Genomic DNA, 27465 nt, shown 5'->3' on the forward strand with positions numbered 1-27465 from the left:
AATTTTCACCTTTTTTTTAAAAATTAGTCCAGAAAAACGCCCTGTTTTAGAAACAGTGACATAGAAGACTACTCTATTCAATTTATTCAGTCATTTCTACTTGCCCACTATTATAAAATTATCATGACTTGATTAGGAGCAGTTTGTAGTTATTACTGGTCACACAAGCAAACTGGATTCATGTAACATGTATTTATCATGAGGCAAACATGGTGTTTCAGTTACTTTTGAACATTTATTTAAATAAAATACTTCAAATATGAAGTTGACAGTGCATCCTTGTTCATATTTCATCATGAATAAAACCTCAATATTGTTTTAGGTCGAATCTTAAACTACCTGTCCCCATTCTTGTGTTTTTACTTACTTTAAAATCAACTACCAGCCCAGAGGTTTTCCCACATTATCCCAATCTAGCTAGCTTCAGAGTTACGTTAGAATAACGTTAGCCTTTCAAAACGTTAGTCAGACTCGGCCCAACACTCAGTTTAACCCGTTGCGCTTCAGTTGCGCTTCAGTGTTCCGCCCGCGGTACACTTTGAGATCTGCATAAGCAATTTGCTAAATGTCTGAAACTGCAAACGCGATTATACAAACACTATACGCCGATGGAAAGCTTAGATTCTCATGAATCTGCCGGTATAAACCAGTTTCAGATGTGATTACCACAGCGGGTGAGAAAAACACATTTGTCCAACAAACAACGAATATCCATCCATCCGTTCTCTATACATGGCTTCAACGTACACAGCGCGACTCGCATTTCTGGGTTCATTATTACACACAGATGAAAATATTCCACAAAAAACGGCCATAATCCAACCTTGGACATCCAGACGACACAAGCCAGTAAACTATTTTGTCCAAAACATGTCTTGAAGACGGTATATGATCCACGAATAGGTCGTTTTCGAGGAAATGCACCTTGCAATGCGCGTCCAATATTATCTGTATTTCTCGTCATATTTTTATTTACAAATAGAATATTAGTGATTTTTTTGTACTGAAAATGGCTGGAATTGACAGCATCTTTAACCACTGGCGACAAAATATCCTCTCCTTGAAATGTGCAGTCATGTTTCCAGTAGTTTAAAACAATGATTCATTTGGAAACCATATTAAAACTTACCTGAGAATTATATCGTCCATGAAAGTAGGTTCGCTCGATACGTACCACTCACTTGAAAGGTGTTTATTCTGACTTTCTCGCATTTCCGCGCATCTTTCAAGCAGACCTGTCAATCAACTGGAGTGCCACAGAGGTGTTAGCAAAATTTTCCTCTGTATGACCCACCCTACTCTGCCTCTGATTGGCTCATCCCTAAAGTTAACCAATCGAATCAGTGAAGGTAGCATGTACCAGCCAATTACAGGCAGAGGAGGGTTGTTCATGGCTTCATCATCCTTAAGGAAAAGAGGGCTACCTGGCACACAGATATTACTGAATGATGCGCACCAGGGAGCATTAGAAGTGGGTATACGCAATGCTAACTGAAAAATAAGTGGGTATACGCCGTATACCGCCGTATACCCTGGACTACACCACTGCCCCTGTGAGGCCCCCATGCTGCAGACTACTGCATTAGTCATTATGTGATCATGTGATATGATCATGTGATCCTGTACTAATCAATGACAACAAAAAATGTAGTATACTCATAAGGTCATACAAAACATATTTCCTAGAAATTTTCATTGTTTTCCCTCATGTGCATTTTCATTTTTGATTTTTAGATAACTTTGGCTGTGATAATGAATTTACCATAAAATTTTATAAAGGACAGAATTTTTAAATTTTAATCCCATAATACACGAATATTATACTGTGTATGCAAATTTATTGCACTCAGAACCTTAAGGACAAAAATTTCCCCATTGAAACGCAATAAAACTGCTATTTTTGAGAGCTGTTATTGACCTCAGTGCTGTATTTGTACATTGGTAGGTTGTGTGTTTCTTTTTTTTTTCTCTCTTTTCAGGCTACACCCTTGAGAAGCAACAGGAGTGGCCAAGTGCAACTGCGGTCACTCTGCTCTACTCTTGACAATAACAATAAACAAAGATAGCAGAATTGTGGATAACTGTGGGAAATGCAATGCAGGGGGTGACATGTGACACTAGTACCAAAAGGTGTGCTGTTTTCTTCATCATTTGTAAATAAATAGCTTTTTGTAATTTAATCAGTTTCCTCTTACTTTAACCCAGTTTTTCTATACATCTGTTATTACTCCCCTCATCCACTAGTTCACAGAGATGTAACAATTCCCCTGCCATTAAATCATAAGATCATGCATTATGTGATTTGAGGGTTTCATTCTGGAGCTTTGGTTTCAAAATTGTCATTTTCACTATTTTCTACCCAATTGTTTAATATTTCCATAATTGGCTTTTTGACAAAATAAAGGCTTTATTTGTATTTTTGTTTCCAGCTATTTTGTTGAGCACGGCAGGTCAATATTTACAACTAAAATGGTTTGGGGGTGTTGGTAGGGCTGTCACAGTGTGGTGTGTATGTCAATCAATCAATGAAACTTTATATGTAAATTTTCATACAATAAAAATGCAACACAAAGTGATTTACAACATTTAAGAACATTAAAGTAAAAACAAGAAAACCCATCCCTTCCTCCCTCAATATGTACAAATATACACGCAACTACACACAATGTAGCTGCAAGGGGACACAAGCCAGTGTCTTATTGTGCCCGGATAAATACAGAGGGTTGTGTCAGGAAGGGCATCCGACGTAAAATTTTGGCCAAATCAAACATGCGACTCAAATGTATGACTTCCATACCGGATGATGCAGTGATGCAGAGGATCCCTAGAAGTGAGAGAGTTGTCACAGGTGCAGACTTCAGTGGACATGTTGGTGCAGGAAACAGAGATGATGAAGAGGTCATGGGCAGGTTTGGTCATAGACATATATAAAGAGTAGACACCGCATTGACCGCTACTGCCTATTGGGGCTGACGAGTGGTGGGGCCGCCATCTTGGTCCGGTCACCCGCTCCACTCAGCGCTGTTTGACAGCGCATTTAATCCATGTTAACTCTGAATATTAAACTGATTTTCACGCGTTTTTTATTTAATTTTTTTGCTGCAAACGTCATACATGTAGCTATGATACAGGACAAATGGTTCGGTGTATTTTAATATCCATAGCGGGAATAATAGATAATAAGAATAATAGAATATTCTGATATTAAGCTCGACTGTAGACAGGTATTTTGCAAACACTGTAAACACACACACACACACACACACACACACACTAATATATGTATATATGAACACATATTTCTATATAAAACAATAGAAGTTAAATATCAGAGAAAATGAATATATATAAATCATAGATGGAATATCAACAACATTCACATATATATAGGCTATATTAGATAAAAGTTATATATCAGAGAAAATCATACTACATAAATAAATCATGTATGGAGTATCAATATAATCAATATATCAGAAAACTGACTAATGTGTTCATTAGTCAGTATTTTGTTTATGTATATATTGCGTAATCATATATTGTCTCTTCAAATTATTAAAATAATTGACTTTACTGCCATTATCTGCTTCTCTAACATATATTAGTGTGTGTGTGTGTGTTTACAGTGTTTGCAAAATACCTGTCTACAATCGAGCTTAATATCAGAATATTCTATTACCTATTATTATTATTATCTATTATTCCCGCTATGAATATTAAAATACGCCGAACCGTTTGTCCTGTATCATAGCTACAGGTATGACGTTTGCAGCAAAAAAATAAAAATAAAAAGCGCGTGAAAATCAGTTTAATATTCAGAGTTAAGATGGATTAAATTCGCTGTCAAACAGCGCTGAGTGGAGCGGGTGACCGGACCAAGATGGCGGCCGTATTTCTCGCTGGGCAGCACCCCGAGTGGCGTCTACTCTTTATTATGTCTATGGGTTTGGTATCCAGGAGAGGAACGCAGAAGGACAGATGGTGGTTGACTTTGCAAAAAGGATGGAAATGGCTGTAGTGAATACTTTCTTCCAGAAGAGGCAGGAACATAGGGTGACCTATAAGAATGGAGGTAGGAGCACACAGGTAGACTACATCTTGTGTAGACGGTGAAATCTGAAGGAGATCAGTGACTGCAAAGTAGTGGTACACACGTGGACAAAATTGTTGGTACCCCTCAGTTAAAGAAGGAAAAACCCACAATTCTCACTGAAATCACTTGAAACTCACAAAAGTAACAATAAATAAAAATTTATTGAAAATTAAATAATCAAAAACAGCCATTACTTTTGAATTGTTGATTAACATAATTATTTAAAAAAACAAACTAATGAAACAGGCCTGGACAAAAATGATGGTACCTCTATAAAAGATTGAAAACTATTTGACCAGAGTGACATGATTAACTCAGGTGTGTCATTTAATTGACATCACAGGTGTTTCCAAACTCATAATCAGTCAGTCTGCCTATTTAAAGGGAGACAAGTAGTCACCCTGCTGTTTGGTGAAAAAGTGTGTACCACACTGAACATGGACAACAGAAAGCGAAGGAGAGAATTGTCCCAGGACATCCGAAAAAAAATGATAGACAAACATCTTAAAGGTAAAGGCTATAAGACCATCTCCAAACAGCTTGAAGTTCCTGTGACAACAGTGGCTCATATTATTCAGAAGTTCAAGACCCACGGGACAGTAGCCAACCTCCCTGGACGTGGCCGCAAGAGGAAAATTGATGACAAATTGAAGAGACGGATCGTTCGAATTGTATCGAAAGAGCCCAGAGCAACCTCCAAAGAAATTAAAGATGAACTCCAAGGCCAAGGTACATCAGTGTCAGATTGCACCATTCGTCGTTGTTTGAGCCAAAGTGGACTTCATGGGAGACGACCAAGGAGGACACCACTGCTGAAAAAAAACCCATAAAAAAGCCAGACTGGAATTTGCAAAAATGCATGTTGACAAGCCACAAAGCTTCTGGGAGAATGTCCTTTGGACAGATGAGACCAAACTGGAGCTTTTTGGTAAGGCACATCAACTCTATGTTCATAGACTCAAAAACCAAGCATACGAAGAAAAGAACACTGTCCCTACGGTGAAACATGGAGGAGGCTCAGTAATGTTTTGGGGCTGCTTTGCTGCATCTGGCACAGGGTGTCTTGAAAGTGTGCAAGGTACGATGAAATCTGAAGACTATCAAGGCATTCTGGAGAGAAATGTGCTGCCTAGTGTCAGAAAGCTTGGTCTCAGTCGCAGGTCATGGGTCTTCCAACAGGACAACGATCCAAAACACACAGCCAAAAACACCCAAGAATGGCTGAGAGAAAAGCGTTGGACTATTCTAAAGTGGCCTTCTATGAGCCCAGATCTGAATCCCATTGAACATATGTGGAAGGAGCTGAAACATGCCATTTGGAGAAGACACCCATCAAACCTGAGACAACTGGAGCTGTTTGCTCATGAGGAGTGGGCCAAAATACCTGTTGACAGCTGCAGAACGCTCATTGACAAATACAGAAATCGTTTAATTGCAGTGATTGCCTCAAAAGGTTGTGCAACAAAATATTAAGTTATGGGTACCATCATTTTTGTCCAGCCCTATTTCATTAGTTTGTTTTTTTAAATAATTATGTTAATCAACAAATCAAAAGTGATGGCTGATTTTGATTATTTAATTTTCAATAAATGTTTATTTATTGTTACTTTTGTGAGTTTCAAGTGATTTCAGTGAGAATTGTGGGTTTTTCCTTCTTTAACTGAGGGGTACCAACAATTTTGTCCACGTGTGTAGGTGAGAGTGTAGCCAACCAGCATAGGATGGTGGTGTTTCGGATGACCCTGGTGGTGAAGAAGATGAAGAGGGCAAAGGCAGAGCAGAGGACCAAATGGTGGAAGCTGAAAAAGGAAGAGTGTTGTATGACTTTCAGGAAAGAGTTGAGACAGGCTTTGGATGGTCAGGGGGTGCTTCAAGATGACTGGACAACTACAGCACATGTGGTCAGGGAGACAGGTCGGAGAGTACTTGGTGTGTCATCTGGAAGGAAAAGAGATAAGAAGACTTGGTGGTGGAATGAGGAGGTGCAGGAGTGGATCCAGAGAAAGAGGTTAGCTAAGAAGTGGGACACTGAGAGGACTGAAGAGAGTAGACAGGAGTACAGGGAGATGTAGCGTAAGGTGAAAGTAGAGGTGGCAAAGGCCAAACAAGGGGCTTATGATGACTTGTATGCTAGGTTGGACAGTAAGGAGGGAGAGACTGATCTGTACAGGTTGGCAAGGCAGAGAGACAGAGATGGGAAGGACGTGCAGCAGGTTAGGGTGATAAAGGATAAGGATGGAAGTGTGTTGACAGGTGCCAATAGTGTGATGGGAAGATGGAAAGAGTACTTTGAAGAGTTGATGAATGAGGAAAATGAGAGAGAACGAAGAGTAGAAGAGGTGACTGTTGTGGACCAGGAAGTAGCAAAGATTAGCAAAGATGAAGTGAGGACGGCATTGAAGAGGATGAAGAGTGGAAAGGCACTTGGTCCTGATGACATACCTGTGGAGGTATGGAAGTGTCTAGGAGAGGTAGCAGTAGAGTTTCTGACTGGGTTGTTCAACAGGATCTTAGATAGTGAGAAGATGCCTGAGGAATGGAGGAGAAGTGTGCTGGTGCCCATCTTTAATAACAAGGGAGATGTGCAGAGTTGTGGCAACTACAGAGGAATAATAACCTGGCAATAGCCAGATTAATAATTGTGTAGTACTTGATAGTACTCCACAATATCAATCTGGGACCGCTCTATGTAAATCCATTCGGAGGAAAGAGATACGGATTGGACAAAGCAACAGTATGTCCTGCCTCTGACAGGTTTGTTTTTAGCCAATCGCGGGATCTTCACAACGAGCGGAGCCAATTGGTAGATTAAACTCTTACCAAAACCCGTAGGTAAAAAAGCACAAACATCTTAACCATCCAGAAATGCGCAAAGCGCCTCTCGTTGTTCTTCCTCCTTAGGAGATTCAGCTAAAACTGACTTAATAGCAGCATCTACACGATCGTTGTCTTCCGTTGCCATGTTTGTTTTGATCTACTGGCGCTTGGTGTCGTCGTCACACCCGGATATCCCGCCCATTATCCCGCCCCACACACGAATACTGCTGCGTGATTGGCCCGAACCAACTTGGTGCTGTACGAAAAGTGAAGGCGGGAGTGGAGCAAGATGGTTTCTTGAGAGATTTGTGAACTCACAAATATCGCGAGAAATCAACTTGCTGGCAAGGTTAGAGGAATAAAGCTGATGAGCCACGCGATGAAGCTATGGGAAAGAGTAGTTGAAGCTAGACTAAGGGCAGAGGTGAACATCTATGAGCAGCAGTATGGTTTCATGCCAAGAAAGAATACAACAGATGCAATATTTGCTTTGAGGATGTTGATAGAGAAGTACAGAGAAGGTCAGAAGGAGCTGCATTGTGTCTTTGTAGATCTGGAGAAAGCTTATGACAGGGTGCCCAGAGAGGAACTGTGGTATTGTTTGATATAGTCTGGAGTGGCAGAGAAGTATGTTAGAGTGGTGCAGGACATGTATGAGGACTGTAAGACAGTGGTGAGGTGTGCTGTAGGTGTGACAGAGGAGTTCAAGGTGGAGGTGGGACTACATCAGGGATCAGCTCTGAGCCCCTTCTTGTTTGCTATGGTGATGGACAGGATGACAGACGAGGTTAGACAGGAGTCTCCATGGACTATGATGTTTGCAGATGACATTGTGATTGAGAGCAGGGAACAGGTGGAGGAGAAGCTAGAGACATGGAGGTTTTGCCCTGGAAAGGATAGGAATGAAGGTTAGCCGCAGTAAGACGGAGTATCTGTGTGTGAATGAGAGGGACCCAAGTGGAAGAGTGAGGTTACAGGGTGAAGAGATCAAGAAGGTGGAGGATTTTAGGTACTTAGGGTCAACAGTACAGAGCAATGGAGAGTGTGGAAAAGAGGTGAAGAAGTGTGTACAGGCAGCTGGAACGGCTGGAGAAAAGTGTCAGGCGTGATGTGTGATAGAAGAATTTCAGCTAAAATGAAAGGAAAGGTTTACAAAACTGTGGTGAGACCAGCCATGTTGTTTGGTCTGGAGACAATGCCCCTGAGGAAAAGACAGGAGGCAGAGCTGGAGGTAGCTGAACTGAAGATGCTGAGGTTCTCTTTGGGAGTGTCCAAGATGGATAGGATCAGGAATGAGTATCTCAGAGGGACAGCACATGTTAGAGGTTTAGTAGATAAAGTCAGAGAGGCCAGACTGAGATGGTTCAGACATGTCCAGTGGAGAGAGAGTGAATATATTGGTAGAAGGATGCTGAGTTTCCCACTGCCAGGCAGGAGGCCTAGAGGAAAACCAAAGAGGAGGTTTATGGATGTGGTTAAAGAGGACATGAAGGTAGTTGTTGTGAGAGAAGAGGATGCAGAAGACAGGGTTAGATGGAGGCAATTGATTCGCTGTGGCGACCCCTGAAGGGAAAAGCCAAAAGGAAAAGAAGAAGATACACGCAACTACACATATACGCAATCACACACACATGAACACACACGCACACACACTTTCACCACAGAGTGTAGGGAGACATGGCATGTCACTGAGGATCGTGGAGAACGCCACCGTTGGGGCCGTCCACAATGGGAGGAGTCACAGGCCATGACGACCGGGGGCGCTGGCACCTGGACCTCCCAGACCCCGACAGACAGGGAAACCCCCACACCGAGGTGGAGAGCCCCCAAACCAGCTGGATCAAAGGGACTCGTGCACAGCACTCCCAGCAGAAGACCAGATACAGCCCTCGGTGTGGAGGACCCCCCTGAGGAAACATCCACCCATCCATCCATTCTCTATACACTGCTTTATCCTCACTAGGGTCATGGGGGAGCTGGAGCCTATCTCAGCTGACTCGGGCAAAGGCAGGGGACACCCTGGACAGGTCGCCAGTCTGTCGCAGGGCTACATATACAGACGAACAATCACACACACATTCACACCTACGGGCAATTTAGAGTAACCAATCAACCTCAGCATATTTCTGGACTGTGGGAGGAAGCCGGAGTGCCCGGAGAAAACCCACTCATCACAGGGAGAACATGCAAACTCCATGCAGAAAGATCCCAGGCCCAGGCCGGGATTTGAACAGGAGATCTTCTTGCTGCAAGGTGAAAGTGCTTACCACTACTCCACTGTGCAGCCCCCTGAGGAAACACTGAATTTGAAAAACTAAAACTTTATAGATAAAAGGCCTGTAAGATAAGATAAATAAAGGTAACAGTTAAAAGAGTAAAAATACATAAGATAATAAATAAATAATGATAAGAATGTAAGAAAAATTTAAACAGTCAGTTAAAAAGGTTAAAAAGGTCTCTTTAAGCTTCTTTTAAAAACATTGACAGTCTCTGCAGTCCTGAGGTTCTCTGGCAGGTTGTTCCACAGGCAGGGGCCATAGTGGCTAGGCAGGAGAGAGCAACGGCATCACAAAGTGCGACGTCTTTGCTCACAACAATGTATATGTAAGGCCTGATAACTTGTGCCTCCGAGCAGCAGAGCCTGGTGGGAAAGCAACATCAACATTAACATGCGTTATCGTGAAATGCCGTCTCAAATTGTATTCTTCACACACGGCGACACACTCGTTGCAGAATAAGCACACCAGATTCTTTTCCACTCCAATAAACACGTATTTTTCTGTCCATTCATTGTTGAACTACCGGTTCTCTGAGTCAACTTTTCTTTTTTTTAAGGTCGAGAGAGACATTTTGTCTTGTTAGTGCGGTTTCAAAGAAACAAGTCAAAAAGTCAGTGCAGCACCAGAGCATGAATGGGCAACTTTGATTGTATTTTTCTGTCCATCCAATGTTGAACTGCTGGTTATCTGGTGGTTCTCTTAATCAACTTTTCTTTTTTATGTATTTCCTGTTAAAACCAAGCAGCCCAGTGTGCTCAGATGCAGTCTGTTGCGTCAGTAAAATATAGGGCGGTTCCAGAAGAAGTTAGAATTATCAATAAAATTCAGGTTGTGAGCTCTGCAGGTGTGCCGGAGCCAGTTCTTAAGCTGAAGAGTCTGGAGAAGCACTCGGCACTGCAAGACAAAGTGGGTATGGGCCCGCTAATGAACACCAACTTCCCACAGCTTTCCAGAAGGATGATGAGTACCTTAGAATCCTTTTTAGTCAGCTCAGACTATTGCCACGCCATGTTGTTTATGCCAGCATGAACTATCACACGGCATATGAAGGACGGGATGGACTGTAACAGCTCAAGAGATTTGTCCAGGATAAAGGCACCGGTGGCACCAGGAAAGCACCGTGTCTTGCCGTTGAAGGAACGGATATCCCTGACAACAATGAGTGTTGTGGGACTGAACAGAGGATGAGGTGACAGGTGAGGCAAGCCAGCAACATCGCCATCTGGATCAGGGGACTGCTCCTCTGGCACCTCCAGGTGATGGGCAGGGAGAGGAGCCAGACTTGGAGCTGAACATGTGCCCATCCGCCGCAGAGCTGCCATGATGAGAAAGTCCACAGCTCAGAAAGCTCTGGAGGTGAACGTGCAGCTTGCTTGACTGTGGATAAAGGTTCTTCAGTTCTGAAAGAGAAATCTTGTTTTTTGTTGTTCAAATAAATATTATATTTAGATTTTTTGAAGAGTAATATGAGGATCGGAGTAATAAACAATAGTGGACATTTTACATGGACTGTAAGTTCTCTTGTGGCATTTTTAACCTTATATTGCTCAAAAGATAACGCGTTAGAAAAATCAATTCTGTTTCTAATCAATGGCATATATCTTCCTGTGACAATGCAAAAGAGCCCTCTTTGCATTTAGTATATCGAAAAAACATTTCTTTTTTTTCATAAAATCCAATTGTGTCATTGTGTATAGCATTTAAAGGGTTAAAATTCTATAAATATTTGCTGGTTATGATCAGGACTGATGTTTCTTAATCTTACTCAGTGAAAGTGGAAAATAGTAATAATATCTCATATTTTTGTTGCTATATTTTTGACATGGGCTTTTTTTATCCTTTCAGTGTGAGGTTTTTTTTTTTAAATATCTGACAACGTATGAAAAAATGCATCAGCATCAAGTTAGTGCTTATCATTCAAAATCAAGCATTTTCTATAACTGGCAATGAGTTTTTCAGATCTCTGTGGAGATATGATGACTCACTCTTCTTCGCAGAATTGTTTTAATTCAGCAACACTGGAGGGCTTTCGAGCATGAACAGCCTTTTTGAGGTCATACCACAGCATTTCAATTGGATTCAAGTCTGGACTTTGACTAAGCCACTCCAAAATCTTCATTCTGTTTTTTTGTTTTTCATTTAAGCCATTCAGCCATTCACCATTCAGATGTTTGTTTGCAAAAGTAAGACAAACCTTTGTGTTCTTTTTGGTCAGCAGTGGTATTTGCCTTGGAACTCTGCCATAGGTGACATTTTTGTCGCGTCTCTTCATTATTGTTGAGTCATGAACACTGACCTTAACTGAGGCAAGGGAGGCCTGCCGTTCTTTAGATATTGTTCCTTTGTGACCTCCTGGATGAATTGTCGTTGTGCTCTTGGGGCAATTTTGGTTGGCCAGCCGCTCCTGGGAATGTTCACCACTGTTCCATGTTTTCTCCAACTGTGGATAATGGCTCTCACCATGGTTCGCTGGAGTCCTAATGCTTTAGAAATGGCTTTGTAACCCTTTCCAGACTGATAGATGTCAGTTACTTTATTTCTCATCTTGAATTTCTTTGGATCCCGGCATTTTGTTCCAAATTTTTGAGATCTTTTGGCCAACAGATTGTATTTAACTGATTTCTTTATTGAACAGGTCTGGAGGTAATCAAGCTTAGGTGTGGTCAATGAAATTGAACTCACTTTCCAAAAAATGTGATTCGCCACAGTTAATTCATGATTTAACAAGCAATTACTTTTTCACATCAGGCCAGGTAGATTTGGACAGCTTTTTCCCTTTAAACGTTAAATCATCATTTTAAAAACCGCATTTTTTATGATTACTTTGGTTATCTTTGTGTAATATTTAAAATTGTTTGATGGTCTTAAACATTTAAGTGATGGAAATATTAAAAAAAATAAGTATTTGAGAAGGGAGCAAATACTTTTTCACGGCACTGTTTGTTAACTCATAGCATTTAACATAGTAAGGTGAAGACCTTTTTTTTTCCTTTCGCAAAATCTAACAATCCAAAATGTCCTTTGGTTTCACTTTGAGCGAGCAGTTGGGAACAATGGAAAAATAACATTAATGAGGAGAGAAAAAAAACTCAAACAGAGCCAGGTTCAGGTGAGGTGGCCATCTCTCTTGACCAGTTGAGGTGAGTGTTGGGATGAGGAGGGTGGGGGATAGCAGGAAGGGTTGGGATGGGGGTAACAGATAAAGAACAGACAAACAATATGAACAACACAATGAACATTTTGGAGATCACTCTTGATACTGAGATTAATAACTGCTATGAAGATTATTCTCAGGAACAAATCTGACTCCAAATGAATTCTTGAGTTTCTGCAAATCTTCAGAATGTGTAGCCATTGCACTGGGAACATAAAAAATGCATATGGTGGTTGGGGACAGTGCCTGTAGAGTGGCAAACTGAAAGAGTGAACCAGCTTTTTAACCTACAAGAGGTCCTGAGGGAGTCATGTGAGTTTGACCATTCAGTCTACATGTATTTGGTGGACTTGGAAAATGAGGATGTCCTCTTCTTCTATCCTCAGAGCTGCATCTCTGCTGTTTGCGTAAAATGTGGTTACGTTGGTTTCATCAAGCTTTGACCTTCAGCACTGAGCATATAACTGCAGGGATGAGAGTCAACGCCTCCAAGTCAGAGACCAAGGTTCTCTGCCAGAAATAGGTGGATTTCTTCCTCTGGTTTGGGGGCGAGTTGCTGTCCCAAATGAAGGAATTTGAAGATTTTGGGACCTTTTTCACAATTGAGGGAAATATTAAGACAGATTGGTGCCAGGTAGTAATGCGGGTATTGTACCGGACCATTGCATTGAAGAGGGAGCTGAGCTGGAAGGCAAAGCTCTACGTTTAGCAGACAATCTTCATCAACCTTCATCTATAGACACAAGCTCTGTGTCAGGGACGAGCGGGTGGACCCAAGCAGAGAGCCACACTACCAAGGCTGGCTGGAATGATAGTGTTTATTGTTGGAGGTGAAATGGTGGCTCGATGGGGGGAAAATCCAGGGTACAGGAGCGGCTGGTGTAGTGGGGGGTCTTGGCTAGAAACGGGGGATCCAGGCTGGGGCAGAAGGGGTCCAGGCAGGAATGGGGGTCCAGGCAGGAGCGGGGGTCCAGGCAGGAGTGGGGAGGTCCAGGCAGGGAAAAACCGACGATGACTGGGCTGGGGAGAGCCGGAGGGGAAGGAGGACGGCAGGGATCCCGGACAGCTGACCTTGGTGAGGAGGCAGGAGAAAACAGCGTAAGAAAACAAAGACAGGAACTCAACAGAAAATGCAGAAGGCTAGAGAGTGAACTGAACTGCATGGTCTTAGTTCAACAATCTGGCAGGGAGTGGAAGGATGAGCCGGTTCTTATTGCAGGGGTGATAATCAGCGTGATGTCTCTCAGCTGTCCGGGAGCCGTGGAGGTGGTTGATTGCCTGAGTGGAGTCAGCTGAGAAGCCAGACTCTACTCAGGCACCGAGCTGTAGGGGGAGAGACAGGGCAGAGGAGCGGATGGGAGACAGGCAAGACAGACAGGGCAGAGGAGCGGATAGGAGACAGGCAAGACAGACAGGGCAGGGGAACAGGAGAGGGAGGAAGAACCAGATGGGAAAAGGGTATTGGGGAGGTCCGGTGGGAAGGACGGGGGTGAGAAGGGAGCCGTGACACTCTGGGTAGCGACTTAAAGGAATGAGATAATTGATTCTTCCAAGGTGCTTTCTTCAGGAGATTTTTGGCCACATACAACTAAGATAAGACTGCAAGGTAGTAGACCAAGAACTCACTGGAGGGATTACATATTTTATCTGGTCATTCAGACCCCTTTTGGATTCCACAAGAGGATTTGTGCAGCTTTATAAAGACAAATGAAGACAAATAAAGACACTGGATCCATGTTTACGTATAGGTATTACTACTGTAAGCTTAAGTGGCATTGCAACATAATGTCTGCTGAAAGGAAAAGATGAAGAAACGAGGGTGTACAAATGTAACTAGACAGACTCAAGCAAAGAAGGGAAATAGAACCAAATAGACAGTAAACTGTACATTACGGCACAATCACATGCATCCATCCTGCATACTGTTGATAATATTGAGTGTCTCTCTCTCCCCCTCTTTCTTTTTGTCCATTTCTCAGAGATGCCACATATGGAGATGAGTGACGAATCAACTGATGAAGAGTGAAAGAAAGGAGGACAGAACAAAGGAGCAGAGAAACAAATCCAACAGAGGAGAGCAGAGGGAATTAGGAAGAGCAGTAAAAGTAGTGAGGGAGCTCAGTGAACGAGGAAATCGAGTTAAGGTTAGATTAAACAAAGGAAGCTTTGGAACGGTAGAAGGGCAATGCAAGGGACTGGTTGAAGGAGGGAAGGGAGATCTGGATGATCGCCACATCTGCAGCCAGCAGGTTATTCCCCAACCAAAGATGGCCTCCAATTTCAATGACATCGTCAAGCAGGGCTACGTACGCATGCGCAGCCGCAAGTTGGGGGTGAGTGTGTGTATGTGTCAGGAGGCAGGGGTTAAAGTTATGCAATATAGTTTTAAAAATATGGACAATTGTTGAATTCACTAATTTTTAGTACATAGTGCATGACATGGAGATATTTTATATCAGTGTCAAAAATATAACCACTGTATAGTACCCTCAAAAATTCTGAAATTACCCAAGAAAAAATCCATTGCATTGCTTTTAAGTAACAATCTAATAATGCAATGTGTCACATTTCATAGACTTATAGTTGCATGACTCAAGAACTGACAGTGATTACTGTAATCTGAATTATGATGATTCATAAGCATCTGAAATGTGAATGTGCCTGTCACCATACAACCAACTATTGAGCGTTCCTTAAATAATGTGTAGAGAATAAAAGGAAGAAGGAGATTTCAGACAGCAAGAATAGCTTCAATGCATGTGTCATTCCTGAACAGACCTGGACATACTGAGCTTTACAGTGTGATTGCTTACAGGTTGATTTAGCTCCAATTTTTAGTTTCCACCAAACGGCTGATGTGTTTAGCTATTTTGACATTCTGTGGACCATATAGCCATTATTAGTCTGTGAGTAAATGTGTCTCTGGCAAAAAAGAGCACTACAGAGATGGTAGTAGATGTTGTCCGTGATGCATTATTCAGTGTTCTTCTGCCATTCACCCTCAGGTTTTGCCTCAGCAGACCACAGCGCAGGAAATGGCACTGGCCACCACAGGCTTATAAAACATCCACATCATAGTGGCACAGACATTACAAGACTAGTTTCCACAAGAAAAACTACTGACTCTGGCCCTAGATACCAACATAGTGAGTTATTATGGGTTATACATTGCAATACAATTCAGTAACTGGGTTCCATTAAGTCCATATTTGTCATTGTACAGCTACAGTTTAAACTGCTTTAAATTTTCAAAATGCTCAGTACTGTAATCTGGTCAAATGTAAAAAAAAAAAAAAAAAAAAAGCTCATTCTGAGAAAATATGACAATGGTGAGTTAAAAAAACTCATTAGTTGTAGTTTTATTATGGTATGGACACCACTTAGCCCAGTTTTATTTATATCACAGTACCTGTACAGAAAGCAAACACTATTCTGTTTTCAAAATGGTCACTATAGCAATGATCAACTGTACTAGACTATCATTAAGGAGGTTCACAGTTCACAGTATGCATCACACTTTGAGGCAGCAGTATTCGAAAGACTACATTCATTCTCATTAAATTTAAAACTCTGCTGGGTATATTAAGGTCAGTTAATTTTTACATAATAGTAATGTCAGCCAAAACGCCATGCTGATCAATAGCAGTGAGCACAGCAGTCCAGCATTTCTTCATTTCAGTGTGTTTTAACTGCAGTATGACTTTCATCTATCCATGCATCATCTATATACCACTTAATCATCTGTATAGATTGGGCTATTATGACTGTCAGGAGTTCCTGAATAGAAGTTTTAGTATATTGATATACTGCCACTACTTTAATCAGCTTGAAGTGCTATTATATCCATCCATCCGTTTGTCCGTTCGTCCGTCATGATATCCATGCTATTAGTTTTGGTTTTCACTGGTCCAGGTAGTGAGATTTTTGAGATTTCTTCATCACTACACCAATACAGTGAAATGAAGGGATATTCATTATTGATGCTCACAGCCATGAAAGGGGGCTTTCCAAAACAGTTTCCAAAAGAAACTGCTGACATCATACTCTGTGGATGACTAGAGTTTCAGAATCAGAAAAGATAGAGTTACTGATAAATCAAAACAATGTCACTTTCTCAGTTTAGTATTCTCACTCACAGGAGTAATAATCAAAACACTATTATATCCAACTTGCAAAAAACATGTTTACAAGTTTCTAATAAATTTGTGCAAAATAAAAATCAAGTCAAGCTGTTAGTGTCTTCAGACACATAATACCCAAGGATGGCCTATGTAGGATCCACCAGCCATTATTACACAGTGGAACAGGACAAGAACAGATTTAACACCTTCACAGCAACAATGGTGACAAGGCTTGCTTTGATCAGTGGAGCTGAGACACCAAGACACTGCAAACAAAGACACTTTCCACATCTGGCCCAAAGATGCAAGGTATCAAATCAGCAGGACAGCAGGAGACCAGGCGTTACAGGATTTCCCCACGCAGACCCCCACTCACTATCTGGCCAACTAAGGGACCAAATGGCCACCAATACACATTCTGACTGATTCCTGAGCCATCAAAGCGGGAGCTCAGAACAACTTCAAAGACATTCCACTTACTGACAAGGAACTCTGAACTCCAATCAGAACCAACAAAGACAATCATCTCACAATTATGGACTACACTAATTTTATATATACCCATTTCATAGACCAAATGAACTTTCCAATAACTTTACCTGTCACGAAACAGAGTGTGTGAACCCATCCAGCAGGCGCAGACAGCAGGATGAATTAATGATGTTTTAATTAAATTAAAGAAAGGAGATCAAACAGAAATTCATCTTAAATAAAGCAGAAGAGGAGAAAGCAGGAGGGGGAACTAAACCAAATTTAACCAACTAAAGGAGGACCAGAGGGCCAAGGTAAAAACTATAAAATAAAACAGAACTAACTAAACAAAGGACGAACCCGAAGGCCGAGGTACAGTGTCTATCATAAGTATTCACCCCCTTTGATGTTTTTCCCTTTTATTGCTTTCATAAATCAATCATGGGCAATAAAATTTGGCTCTCTTAACACAAAAGTTTATTGGAAAAAAAACTCTTTAATGTCAAAGTGAAAACAGATTTCTATAAAGTAATGTTAATGAAAGAAAATTATACAAATAAAAATAATCGTTTGCATAATTATTCACCCCCTTTTTTCATTTAATGGTCTAATTCAATAGAGGTCCATCAAATTGTTGCCAATAGTCTCACAATTAGTGAAATGAAGATCACCTGAGTGGTGTGGGTGTGTTTCAAGTGATTGAGTTGTAAAACACCTGTGTCTGAAGGGTCCAGAGAGTGGTTGATCAGTATTCCTGGCTACCATTACACCATGAAGACAGAAGAACACTCTAAGCAACTCAGGGAAAGGGTTATTGAGAAGTACAATTCAGGGGATGGTTACAAAAAAAATTCCAAGGCACTGAACATCCCCCGAAGTTCAGTGAAATCAATTATCAAGAAATGGAAGGAATATGGCACTTGTGTGAATCTGCCTAGATCAGGCCACCCTCGTAAACTGAGTGACCGTGCAAGTAGGAGATTAGTGAGAGAAGCCACCAAGACCCCTACAACTACTCTGAAGGAGTTACAAGCTTCAGCTGCTGAGATGGGAGAGACTGTGCATGTAGCAACTGCTGCCCGGGTTCTTCACCGGTCAAAGCTTTATGGGAGAGTGGCAATGAGAAAGTCACTGTTGAAGAAAAGTCATATTAGATGTGGACTAGAGTTTGCCAAAAAGCACGTGGAAGACTCCATGGTCAAGTGGAAGAAGATTCTTTGGTCTGATGAGACCAAAATTGAGCTTTTTGGCCATCAGACAAGACGTCATGTTTGGCAGAAACCAAACACTGCACATCACCAAAAAGACACCATCCCCACTGTGAAGCATGGTGGTGGCAGCATCATGCTGTGGGGATGTTTCTCAGCAACTGGACCTGGAAGGCTTGTAAAGATAGAGGGCAGAATGAATGCTGCAAAATACACTGAAATCCTGGGGGACAATCTTTTTCAGTCTGCAAGAGAACTACGTCTTGGGAGAAGATTTATTTTCCAGCAAGACAATGATCCAAAACATACTGCAAAAGCTACACAGGAATGGTTATAAAAGAACCAGGTAAATGTTCTGGAGTGGCCGAGTCAAAGCCCAGACCTCAATCCTATAGAGAATTTGTGGCTGTACTTGAAAAGGGCTGTTCATGCCCAATACCCGCGCAACCTGACAGAGCTTGAGCAGTTTTGCAAAGAAGAATGGAGCAAAATGGCATTGGGCAGATGTGCAAGACTGATTGAGACCTATCCACACAGACTCACTGCGGTGATTGCAGCCAAAGGTGCATCTACTAAATACTGACTTGACGGAAGTGAATAATTATGCAAACAATTATTTTCATTTATATAATTTTCCTTCATTAAAGCTGCTGTCCGGAGTTTCCGTTTGTTTTCAATTTATGTATCATTTTTTAACAAAGCTTAAATGTGTTAGTCTAGTTCGATACTATAATATAAAGTTAGTATAACGCGATATGAAAATTTATTCCTGAGCTCCGCTTTCCTCTCATAGACCCCCATGTTATTCCAAAAAGCGCCGGTTGCTGCCGACCACTCAAGTTCGAGCTTCAGCTTTGTCATGCTGTCAATCAACGGTTACGCGCACAGCAAGCAAGCCCATGCAGAGGTGGGCGAGCTACGCACTACGCAACCGCGAGCACATTTGTTTTGCTTGTGGAGGAGAGAGCATCAGAGCTCAGCAACTTCCAGAAAAGTTACCAATCCCACGGCTTGTCAGGCCAAGAGACTGCAGGACGTTTTTTGGCTCGGGGTGCTCGCGTCGCTCCCCGACCACGGCCTCCATAGCCCGCCTGAAGGCTTCGTTTAGATGCCCGACCTCTGGAGGAAGATGTTGGGGCGTCTGGGACATACTCTTCGTCAGAGGAGTCATGCAATTCTGAACTCTAGATAGAAATAAATAAACAATGTAACACATATACACGCGTAAATGCACTAAGTTTGATAAACAACGTCATCGAGAGGGATACACGAGTGTAATCACATATTGAAACTTTACTCGTTCGTCCTAGCAGATTCATGTTATTTTGGTATTAGGACAAGTTAGACTCAATACAGCATTCTAACTTAATTCCTTTATTATTTACTAAATGTACTAAATGTGGAAGAGGGGAAAACAGCAAAACAGGCAAGATGCTGCAGCACTCCAGGCACTCCTCTCATGTACTGCGCGCGTGCACAAATAAAGGGGCGAAATCAGAGGGAGGGAGGGTGGGACCACCAGTGTTTTGGGAGACGCTGCGATTCAAACTCCGGACAGCAGCTTTAATATTACTTTATAGAAATCTGTTGTCACTTTGACATTAAAGATTTTTTTTCCAATATTTTTTTTTGTTAAAAAAAACTAAATTTTATTGACCATGATTGATTTATGAAAGCAATAAAAGGGTAAAACATCAAAGGGGGTGAATACTTATGATAGGCACTGTAAAACTAAACATAAAACTTACTGAAGTGAGGGGAAGGTGGCTTACAGATTGTCCGGGTTATGGAGGACGGGAAAGGGCAGGGCAGACAGAGCTGGCGGGGAATGCGACGATGACTGGGAACTGGCAACAGGGTCTGAGGAACAGGGCATGACGAGGGTAATCCGGGGGAAAAACAGAGTCCAGGGGGTAATGAACAGCAGACGGTGAAACGGCGAGTAGTTGGGGAAGTGGAGCAGGGAGGTTCCTTCAATGATGCAGCATCGGAGTGGTGGAAAGTGCCAGGCTTTATGCGGCGCTGATTGTTAATTTCACCCGGCTTAATTTCACAGCCGTCTGTCATTATGTTGATCAGTCTGGTCACAGGAGCGAGAGGCGTGACACAACCTATATCTTGCCTTGCCTTTAATCCTGAGTTTATTTGTATTAGTATCAATGTCATAATTTTAACGTCCGCTAACCACATATGGTCATGTTTAGTATCATTTCAATCAGCTATCTATCAGTAATGTTCCTAGGTAAACCATCCATCCATCCATCCATTCTCTATACACTGCTTTATCCTCACTAGGGTCGCAGGGGGTGCTGGAGCCTATCCCAGCTGACTCGGGCGAAGGCAGGGGACACCCTGGACAGGCCGCCAGTCTGTCGCAGGGCTACATATACAGACAATCACACTCACATTCACACCTACGGACGATTTAGAGTAATCAATTAACCTAGCATATTTTTGGACTGTGGGAGGAAGCCGGAGTGCCTGGAGAAAACCCACGCATGCACAGGGAGAACATGGAAACTCCATGCAGAAAGATCCCAGGCCCACCCCGGGATTTGAACCAGGGATCTTCTTGCTGCAAGGCCAAAGTGCTTACCAGTACACCACTGTGCAGCCCTTGGTAAACCATGTTCACCAAATTTCAATATTTTGGAAAGTTATAGGAATTACCTGAAAATGTAACTCTGTGAGGGACATCTGGACATCAGCCCTCCCTGACGGAGGATGTACCAGACCCCTGCTGAGTTAATGATATGCAAAGGCCCACTTTAAATGACCACATCTGAAAACACCATTTGGAGTCTGAAAGTACCATCAGGAGTCCTTTTTCACCACGTCGAGTCTGTTTTACCATGTAGAGTCTCTTTTCCTACTTGGAGCCCCCTTTCACCATCACAGGCAAAAGTCCTCCTGCACCATCAGAATCCTCTGCTCGAAGAAAGAACTCTCTTTGTCATCAGAGGCTTCCAACCTAAGAGTTCTCCAGACTCCAAGGCTCCACTCTGTCCACCGTTGTTCCGACCCACATCAACCAAGGGGATTTGGAGGTCCGGCCAGGTGGGTCCGGAGGTCCGGTCAGGGAGATCCGGAGGTCCGGCCAGAGAGGGCCGGTCAGGGATCACAAGGCAGGAGGGGAGCCAAGGTGGGGAACCAGAGAGGGACACGGTGCAGGAGGGGTCCAAGGTGGGAAGCCAGAGGGGAAACACGAAGCAGGAGGGAGCCAAGGCGGGGAACCAGAGAGGAACGAGGTTTGGCGGGCAAGGCAGGAGGGAGTCCGGACAGCTGGGTCTTTGTGAGTCGAGTTTGACAATCTGGCAGGGTGTGGAAGGATCAACCGGTGTTTATTGCAGAGGTGTAATCAGTAGTACGAGCCATAGCTGTCCAGACTCCTGGGAGGCAGCTGATTACCTGAGTGAAGGCAGCCGTGTGACTGTACTCCACTCAGTGCATCGCTGGAGAGAGGGAGAGAGAGAGGGAGAAGGAGAGAGAGCACGAGGGGGAGCGAAAAGTGGGGAGACAGATGGGAAAAGGGTATTTGGATGCCAGATGGGGAGAACTGGGGTGAGGAGGGAGCTCTGACAGAATGAAAGAACGGAGGCATTTTCGAGAAATTTGATCTTGCTTCAGAGTCCAAAAACATTAGCATAGCATTAGCATGGATATCTCCATCTTTTGTCGTCTGTTTACTAACACGGGCGAAGTGAACCGTGACGCCAGGCTTGATAGGTCTGCGTGATACGGGGGGATACAGCATTCACATACAGTCTATGTCATAGACTCTATGAGCATGCAGTATATCTTGTCACTGGAAGTAGTTTGCACTGTTCAAACATATAAGCGTTACCTTACTACAGGTATTTGTTTCAAAAGCTCTATGTTGTGAAAAACTGAGATTTGGAAATTTGTGTTTCTTGTGCCTTAACTTGTCATTTTGTAAAGATGTTTATTTTTTCTATTTTTTATTTTATTATTTGGAAATACCAGAATTTGCACATTATTTTACATTTCTGATCTAATCATTTCTAAAAAAAAAATAAATCCGACATTATAATCAAAAAGTTACTCAGTACTTTCAGTACTTGAGTAGTCTTTTCACCAAATACGTTTTTACAAAAACCAGTGTTTTGGCGCGAGCTATCGCATGATTTCGGAACGAGATTTGCTTTGTAGCGTCCTGAGCTTTAGATACAGACCACAACAAAGAGCGATCGCATGTATGAAATGACTATGAAAACAGACCCCAGGTTGAAAAAAACATTCCCTTTAAGAACAAAAAGTTCCCCTTTAAGTACAATTTTTTGGCTAATCTACCCACCTCTGCATAGAATAGACAGTTCAGTTGATAAAGTTAATTTTTTTCATAAGTGTTGATCAAGCTCATACGATGAAAACCATTTCACTAGCAAAGACCATGCCATCAATTTGAAGCTTGATTGTTTATTGGATGCAAGAGATCGTTAGTAGGTGATGACTGAGTTGAGCTTATTGAGGTTGGGGAAATAGTATAGTTGGGGATCAGCAGCTGGTCCTGGGCTGGCAGACCCCCTAGGAAAAGGAGAAGACAGGAAAAGGAGGCAGAAATATAGGGAGGGTGGGTGGAGCATGAGTAGCGAGAACAAACATGGGAAGGGCAGAAGGGTAGCCTAGCCACGCTAGACCCTTGTTTCTGAAGGCACAAGGGTCTAGGCACGCTCGACAGGGAGGGAGGCGGGCTAAAAGGTTGTCTATCAAATCACTCTGCAGCAGTTGGGAAGGTATACAACCAATCAGCGCAACGAATAGGCTCCAAGAGCGCCGGAAATCAGAGGATGCGGTAGATCGGTGAAGCCTTATTTATACAGTCAATGGGTGAAGCTCAAGTATATTACAGACATGTTAACAGAAAGATTATTCAGAGTCGGTGCTAATGGAGCTCAACGACTGTTGTCGTTTTTGTTGTCGACCCTGGCAGAGAATTAAATTCGTTGCCGTGTGTTGTCTAGCGCGGCTAGGCTAGCTGTTTCTGGTTGTTTCTGTCAGAATCGTCGCGCCTCTGTCGTCACTTAGTTACACCCGCCTTCTGACTCTACACTTCATGGTGATTCGTCTGGCCAGTTTTAGGAGAATCCAGTCTCGAGCCTTATGGAGGGTAACTAGACCCACCCTGGCAGAGAATTAAATTCGTTGCCGTGGGTTGTCTAGCACGGCTAGGCTAGCAGAAGGGTGAATATAAACGTACAACAGGAAGGGGAGTGATTGAGGTGTGGTCCTCATCTTGAGCTAAGGATTGTGTCTCCTTTGTGTCTCCACTAGCAAGGACCACGTCATCAATTTGAAACTTGATTGTTTATTGGATGCAAAGAATCACTATGTTGTTCGTCTCGAGGGATTGTGCAGATGAGGACCGGATACACTTGAGGCCTATGGCCTTGAATAGGTGGTCTGGAACCCCTTGGATGGAAGCTGCATTAATATGAAAGGACTGGCCAGAGAACATGTTAGGATTCTGGATGCTGTCAGGACTTGCTCAAAGTGGAATAGCAATCAGGATGAGGTAGCAACTTGACTGGTCTCGGTGGTGAACTGAGGTTCAGAAGGTGAAGCATCCTGAGATTTTTCTGGTTTGTATATGGCGTACTAGAGATTTGTAAGGGCTTAGGTGTGAATCTAGTTTGAAGTACAAGATGTGCATGGATTACCCACTTGATTGGTTTGGCTTTGAGTGAATAGGCCAAGTGGATTTTGGAGACAGAGGAAGGTCAAGACTAGATGCGCAGTTAAAATGATGGTGGATCGAATTTGACTCTTCATTCGATGCTGCAATGGACTCTGTGCATTGCAGGAACAAAGGAAAGCCAACAGAAACAGTAATTCTAGAGTGGTGGCTAGAGATTAGGAAGGAGAATGTTGGAACATATTGGTGGCTTAGGATAGGAGGACAGATGTATGTGGAAGATGACCATATAAAATAAATCCTGGTGCCGAGGTGTTGCTGGAATTTTGAGTCCCAGATGGAGGTGAGCAGTACGAGATAGAGCTGGATAATGTAGCTACATTGAATGGTGGAAAGGAGAAACAGAATCTATTACTATTAGTGAAGTGAGTCAGTGATTTTGCTGCAGTAGCCATGATGTGTTTGACATGGAGGAAGAACAGGTTGGAGACTGACTAGCACAGGAGTTGCTGCACGAGAGGCATGACTACGGGAGAGTCGCCTCAATTTTAGTTTATAAAGACAATGAGGATCAATCAAAAATGATTATTATCCTAAAATTATTTAGGATGAGGTTATCAGAGTAGCTGAGGATGGATTTTAACTTGACCATACGTGGCTCTATGAGAGGGTAGCGATAATGATGGGTAGATTTTGAATAATTCTGAAGATAGCTGGAGAAGTTTTTTTTTGAAGAACCTGCGAGAACTCGGGAGGCTATGTCGTGGAGACCATTGTTGACCAAGAAACTCTCAAAACCGGCAGAAAGAGTATGACTGAAGAACTGATTGTTCCTTGGGATCTCGTTTATAAGAAAGAATGGAGTGTGAGATGGGCCAGCAGCTGGTGCAACTTCAGAGTAATGCGGGCATTGCACTGGACCATCGTGAAGAGGAGGGAGCTGAGCCGGAAGGTGAAGCTTTCGATTTACCATTCAGTATACATTCTAACCCTACCCTATGGCCATGAACTTTGGATGGTGGTGCAAGTACCACAAGCCAAAATTAGTTTCCTCCATAGGTTGGATGGTTGTGACCTTTGAGATGAGAGACCTTTGGTGAGGAGCTCTCCATCTAGAGGGAGCTTGCAGTAGAGTTTCTGCTCCATTGTGTTGAAAAGAGCCAGTTGAGGTGGTTCGGATGCCTGATTCAAATGCCTCTTGAGCAACTTGTTGACATGACCAATGGAGGTATGTGACACTAAACAGTAGGTTGACAAGGTGTGTGATGGGGAAAAAAAATGCTTTCCCTGTGCCAGGAATGCAAGAAGCAGATCGTTGACGAAGTATAAAGAAGCTAGTGAAACTGGCATCTCAGTGCCAGAGTGAGACAAAACTGTTTAAGTGGGGGATAGAGATGAGTGAAACTGGCATCTAACATCTTGGTGCTAAAATGAGGGCAAGACATTGTCAATGTCAGGGTCTTTGAAACTTCTTTACTTCTTTGACCAACAGTGGGCCCACAGCATCTAGATCTTCTGGGTGGAGACTGTCTGAAGGCACTTGATGTGGAGATTAACCAGTCTGGAGCTGAATGAGTTCTGAGTGTGTGTTTCAGTGCTGGGATGTTGATAGGAGTTGTGGCAGACGTGACTTAGAATTAGTGACTTGGTCAGGCTTTGTGAGGTTGTGAGGGCAAGGAGCTTGCTGGACAGACAGAAAGAAGGAGGAGCTGGCAGACTGGTGCCAGATGAGAAAGGTAAAGATTGTCGGAAAGTTTCAAGTCTTGACCAGGTCTCTCTCGGAAAAGAGATTTTTAATCTCAAGCTACTTCCTGGTAAAAAAAACAAAAAGAAAAAACGGTTAAATAAAATAAATAAAATAAAGGTAGACAGGTTGCAGTAGGGTAGGTTGCTGGTGGATAGGATGAATCATATCTGGCAACCCAGTCGGAACTACGGAGAGCATGACGCACAGCCGCAGCGTTTGGTGGAGAGGGTTCAATTCAATTTCAATTCAATTATATTTACAGGGCTTAAAGTGAGAAAAAATCCTGAGCCTGAACTTCTAAGATCCAATTTATAGTGTCAATAAACGTATTTAAATGTGTTTTAAAACGCACTAAAACACAATATCTATGAGATTCTATTAATTCAGAGCAAATATGAGGTCATCTGGTGGAAATAATGCCCATTATGATCCCACTATTTTATTGTTGCTCAAATGTAAAACCTTACTCGGCCAAAACTTAAGGCATTTTAGAAAGTGCCCCAAGTCAGATTTTTTTTGTGTTGATGTTTCAATACCACATCACTATAATTGCAAAGATTTATTTTAGTGTAAGGGGAAAAATCATGAAAACCAAGTACATGTATTATTAATAACTTTTAATAATTTTTATCTCTTCAGTAGATTTAACAAGAACTCAAAACAACACCAACCACAACAAGACTGCTACAAAACTATGCTGCTTTCCTTCATACGGCACAATTTTTACTTACAACATTATCTCAAGTGTCAGTCTCAAGAGAATATTAAGTGCTTGGAGAATACTGTTTGAAAAAGTCATTTCTTTTTTCGTTTTTGCTTTGTTTGTGAATTTTCTGAACATTTTCTTTTTAACATGTTCAAAATGTTGTTTGTTGAAATAAACTGCAAAACACAGACAACAGAATTAACTTGTTTAATATTCTCTGGAACACTACAAGAGAATAAACTGTCATATGTCACTTGCTATACCAACTTTGTATTTAATCAGGTAATAAAAGTACTAGTATTAACTCTTTAATGCAATTTTAGTTATTGCCTCACAATATAAATAAGTTGATCATGACGCTGACTCTCTCAAATTCTGTAACTAGCAAAGAAATTCGGGCCTTCCTGATCTGGTTTATCAGGGTCCTGGCGGCAATGGACTGCTCATGCTGAAGAACTTCTACTCTGGCCTTTTCCTCTGGAGTCAGCCCATTTCTCACAAAGATCTGATTAAGAAGCCCTCTGTAGCACATAACCACACATACGCATGTTAGTAACTGCTCATTTGATAAACCTCAATAATCCGTGTGATTAGTTTAAATCATTTGATTTTCAACTTGAACTGACACACATTTCGTTTGTTTTTGATAAGGGAAAAAATGTATTCACTGTATAATTTGTTCAGTTGGCTTTCAATTTAAATGTTTCTATTTTTTTTATCTATATTTTGGGAAGAAAAAACGGTGAAAGCAGCCTAAGAACATTCTTATTTAACTACCTATCCATTATTCATTTCACACAATCCATACGTTCATTCTGTTCTTACTAACAATATTTGCTTGAGATTGGAGAGTTTTTGTTTGTGGCTAGACATCATTCGGATGCATAAGGTCAGAAAATCTGCTGAGAGCTATTTAACTCATTATTACAAACATCCTATATGTCCTCAAATAAAAAAGGTTAATATCACCTAAGCTACATTCAGTTTGTGCATATTTAACTAAACAGATGTTCTGAGGAAAATAATGGGACAAATCCGTATGGCTTGATGTTTGATTTTTTTTCCTTTCAAAATAAAAGCCAGCAAACTAAATAGCTGTTTCCTTTTTTCCTTTTGCCGTTGTAAAACACATAGAAAATGTTTAAAGATTAAGAAATCAAACAAAATCAACAACTTCTGTTTTTGTTACTTTTTAAAATTCAATACATAAGCCCGT

General features: G+C 42.0%; 1 protein-coding gene across 3 annotated transcripts in view; it reads left to right on the top strand.

Moving 5' to 3' along the window:
* The window catches only part of dok4 (docking protein 4), a 159172-nt gene that overhangs the window by 65928 nt on the left and 65779 nt on the right, over nt 1-27465 (top strand). For 2 of the 3 annotated variants that reach the window (XM_051942524.1, XM_051942514.1), the window contains exon 2: nt 14323-14676. The exons of the other annotated variant lie outside the window; for it this stretch is intronic. In XM_051942524.1, coding sequence (XP_051798484.1) covers nt 14359-14676 — 318 coding nt within the window. In that variant the 5' untranslated portion in view covers nt 14323-14358. The remainder of the gene's footprint in view (nt 1-14322; nt 14677-27465) is intronic. 3 annotated transcript variants of the gene reach the window in all.

Source organism: Acanthochromis polyacanthus, chromosome 2 (assembly GCF_021347895.1).
Source record: "Acanthochromis polyacanthus isolate Apoly-LR-REF ecotype Palm Island chromosome 2, KAUST_Apoly_ChrSc, whole genome shotgun sequence".
Taxonomy (NCBI): domain Eukaryota; kingdom Metazoa; phylum Chordata; class Actinopteri; family Pomacentridae; genus Acanthochromis; species Acanthochromis polyacanthus.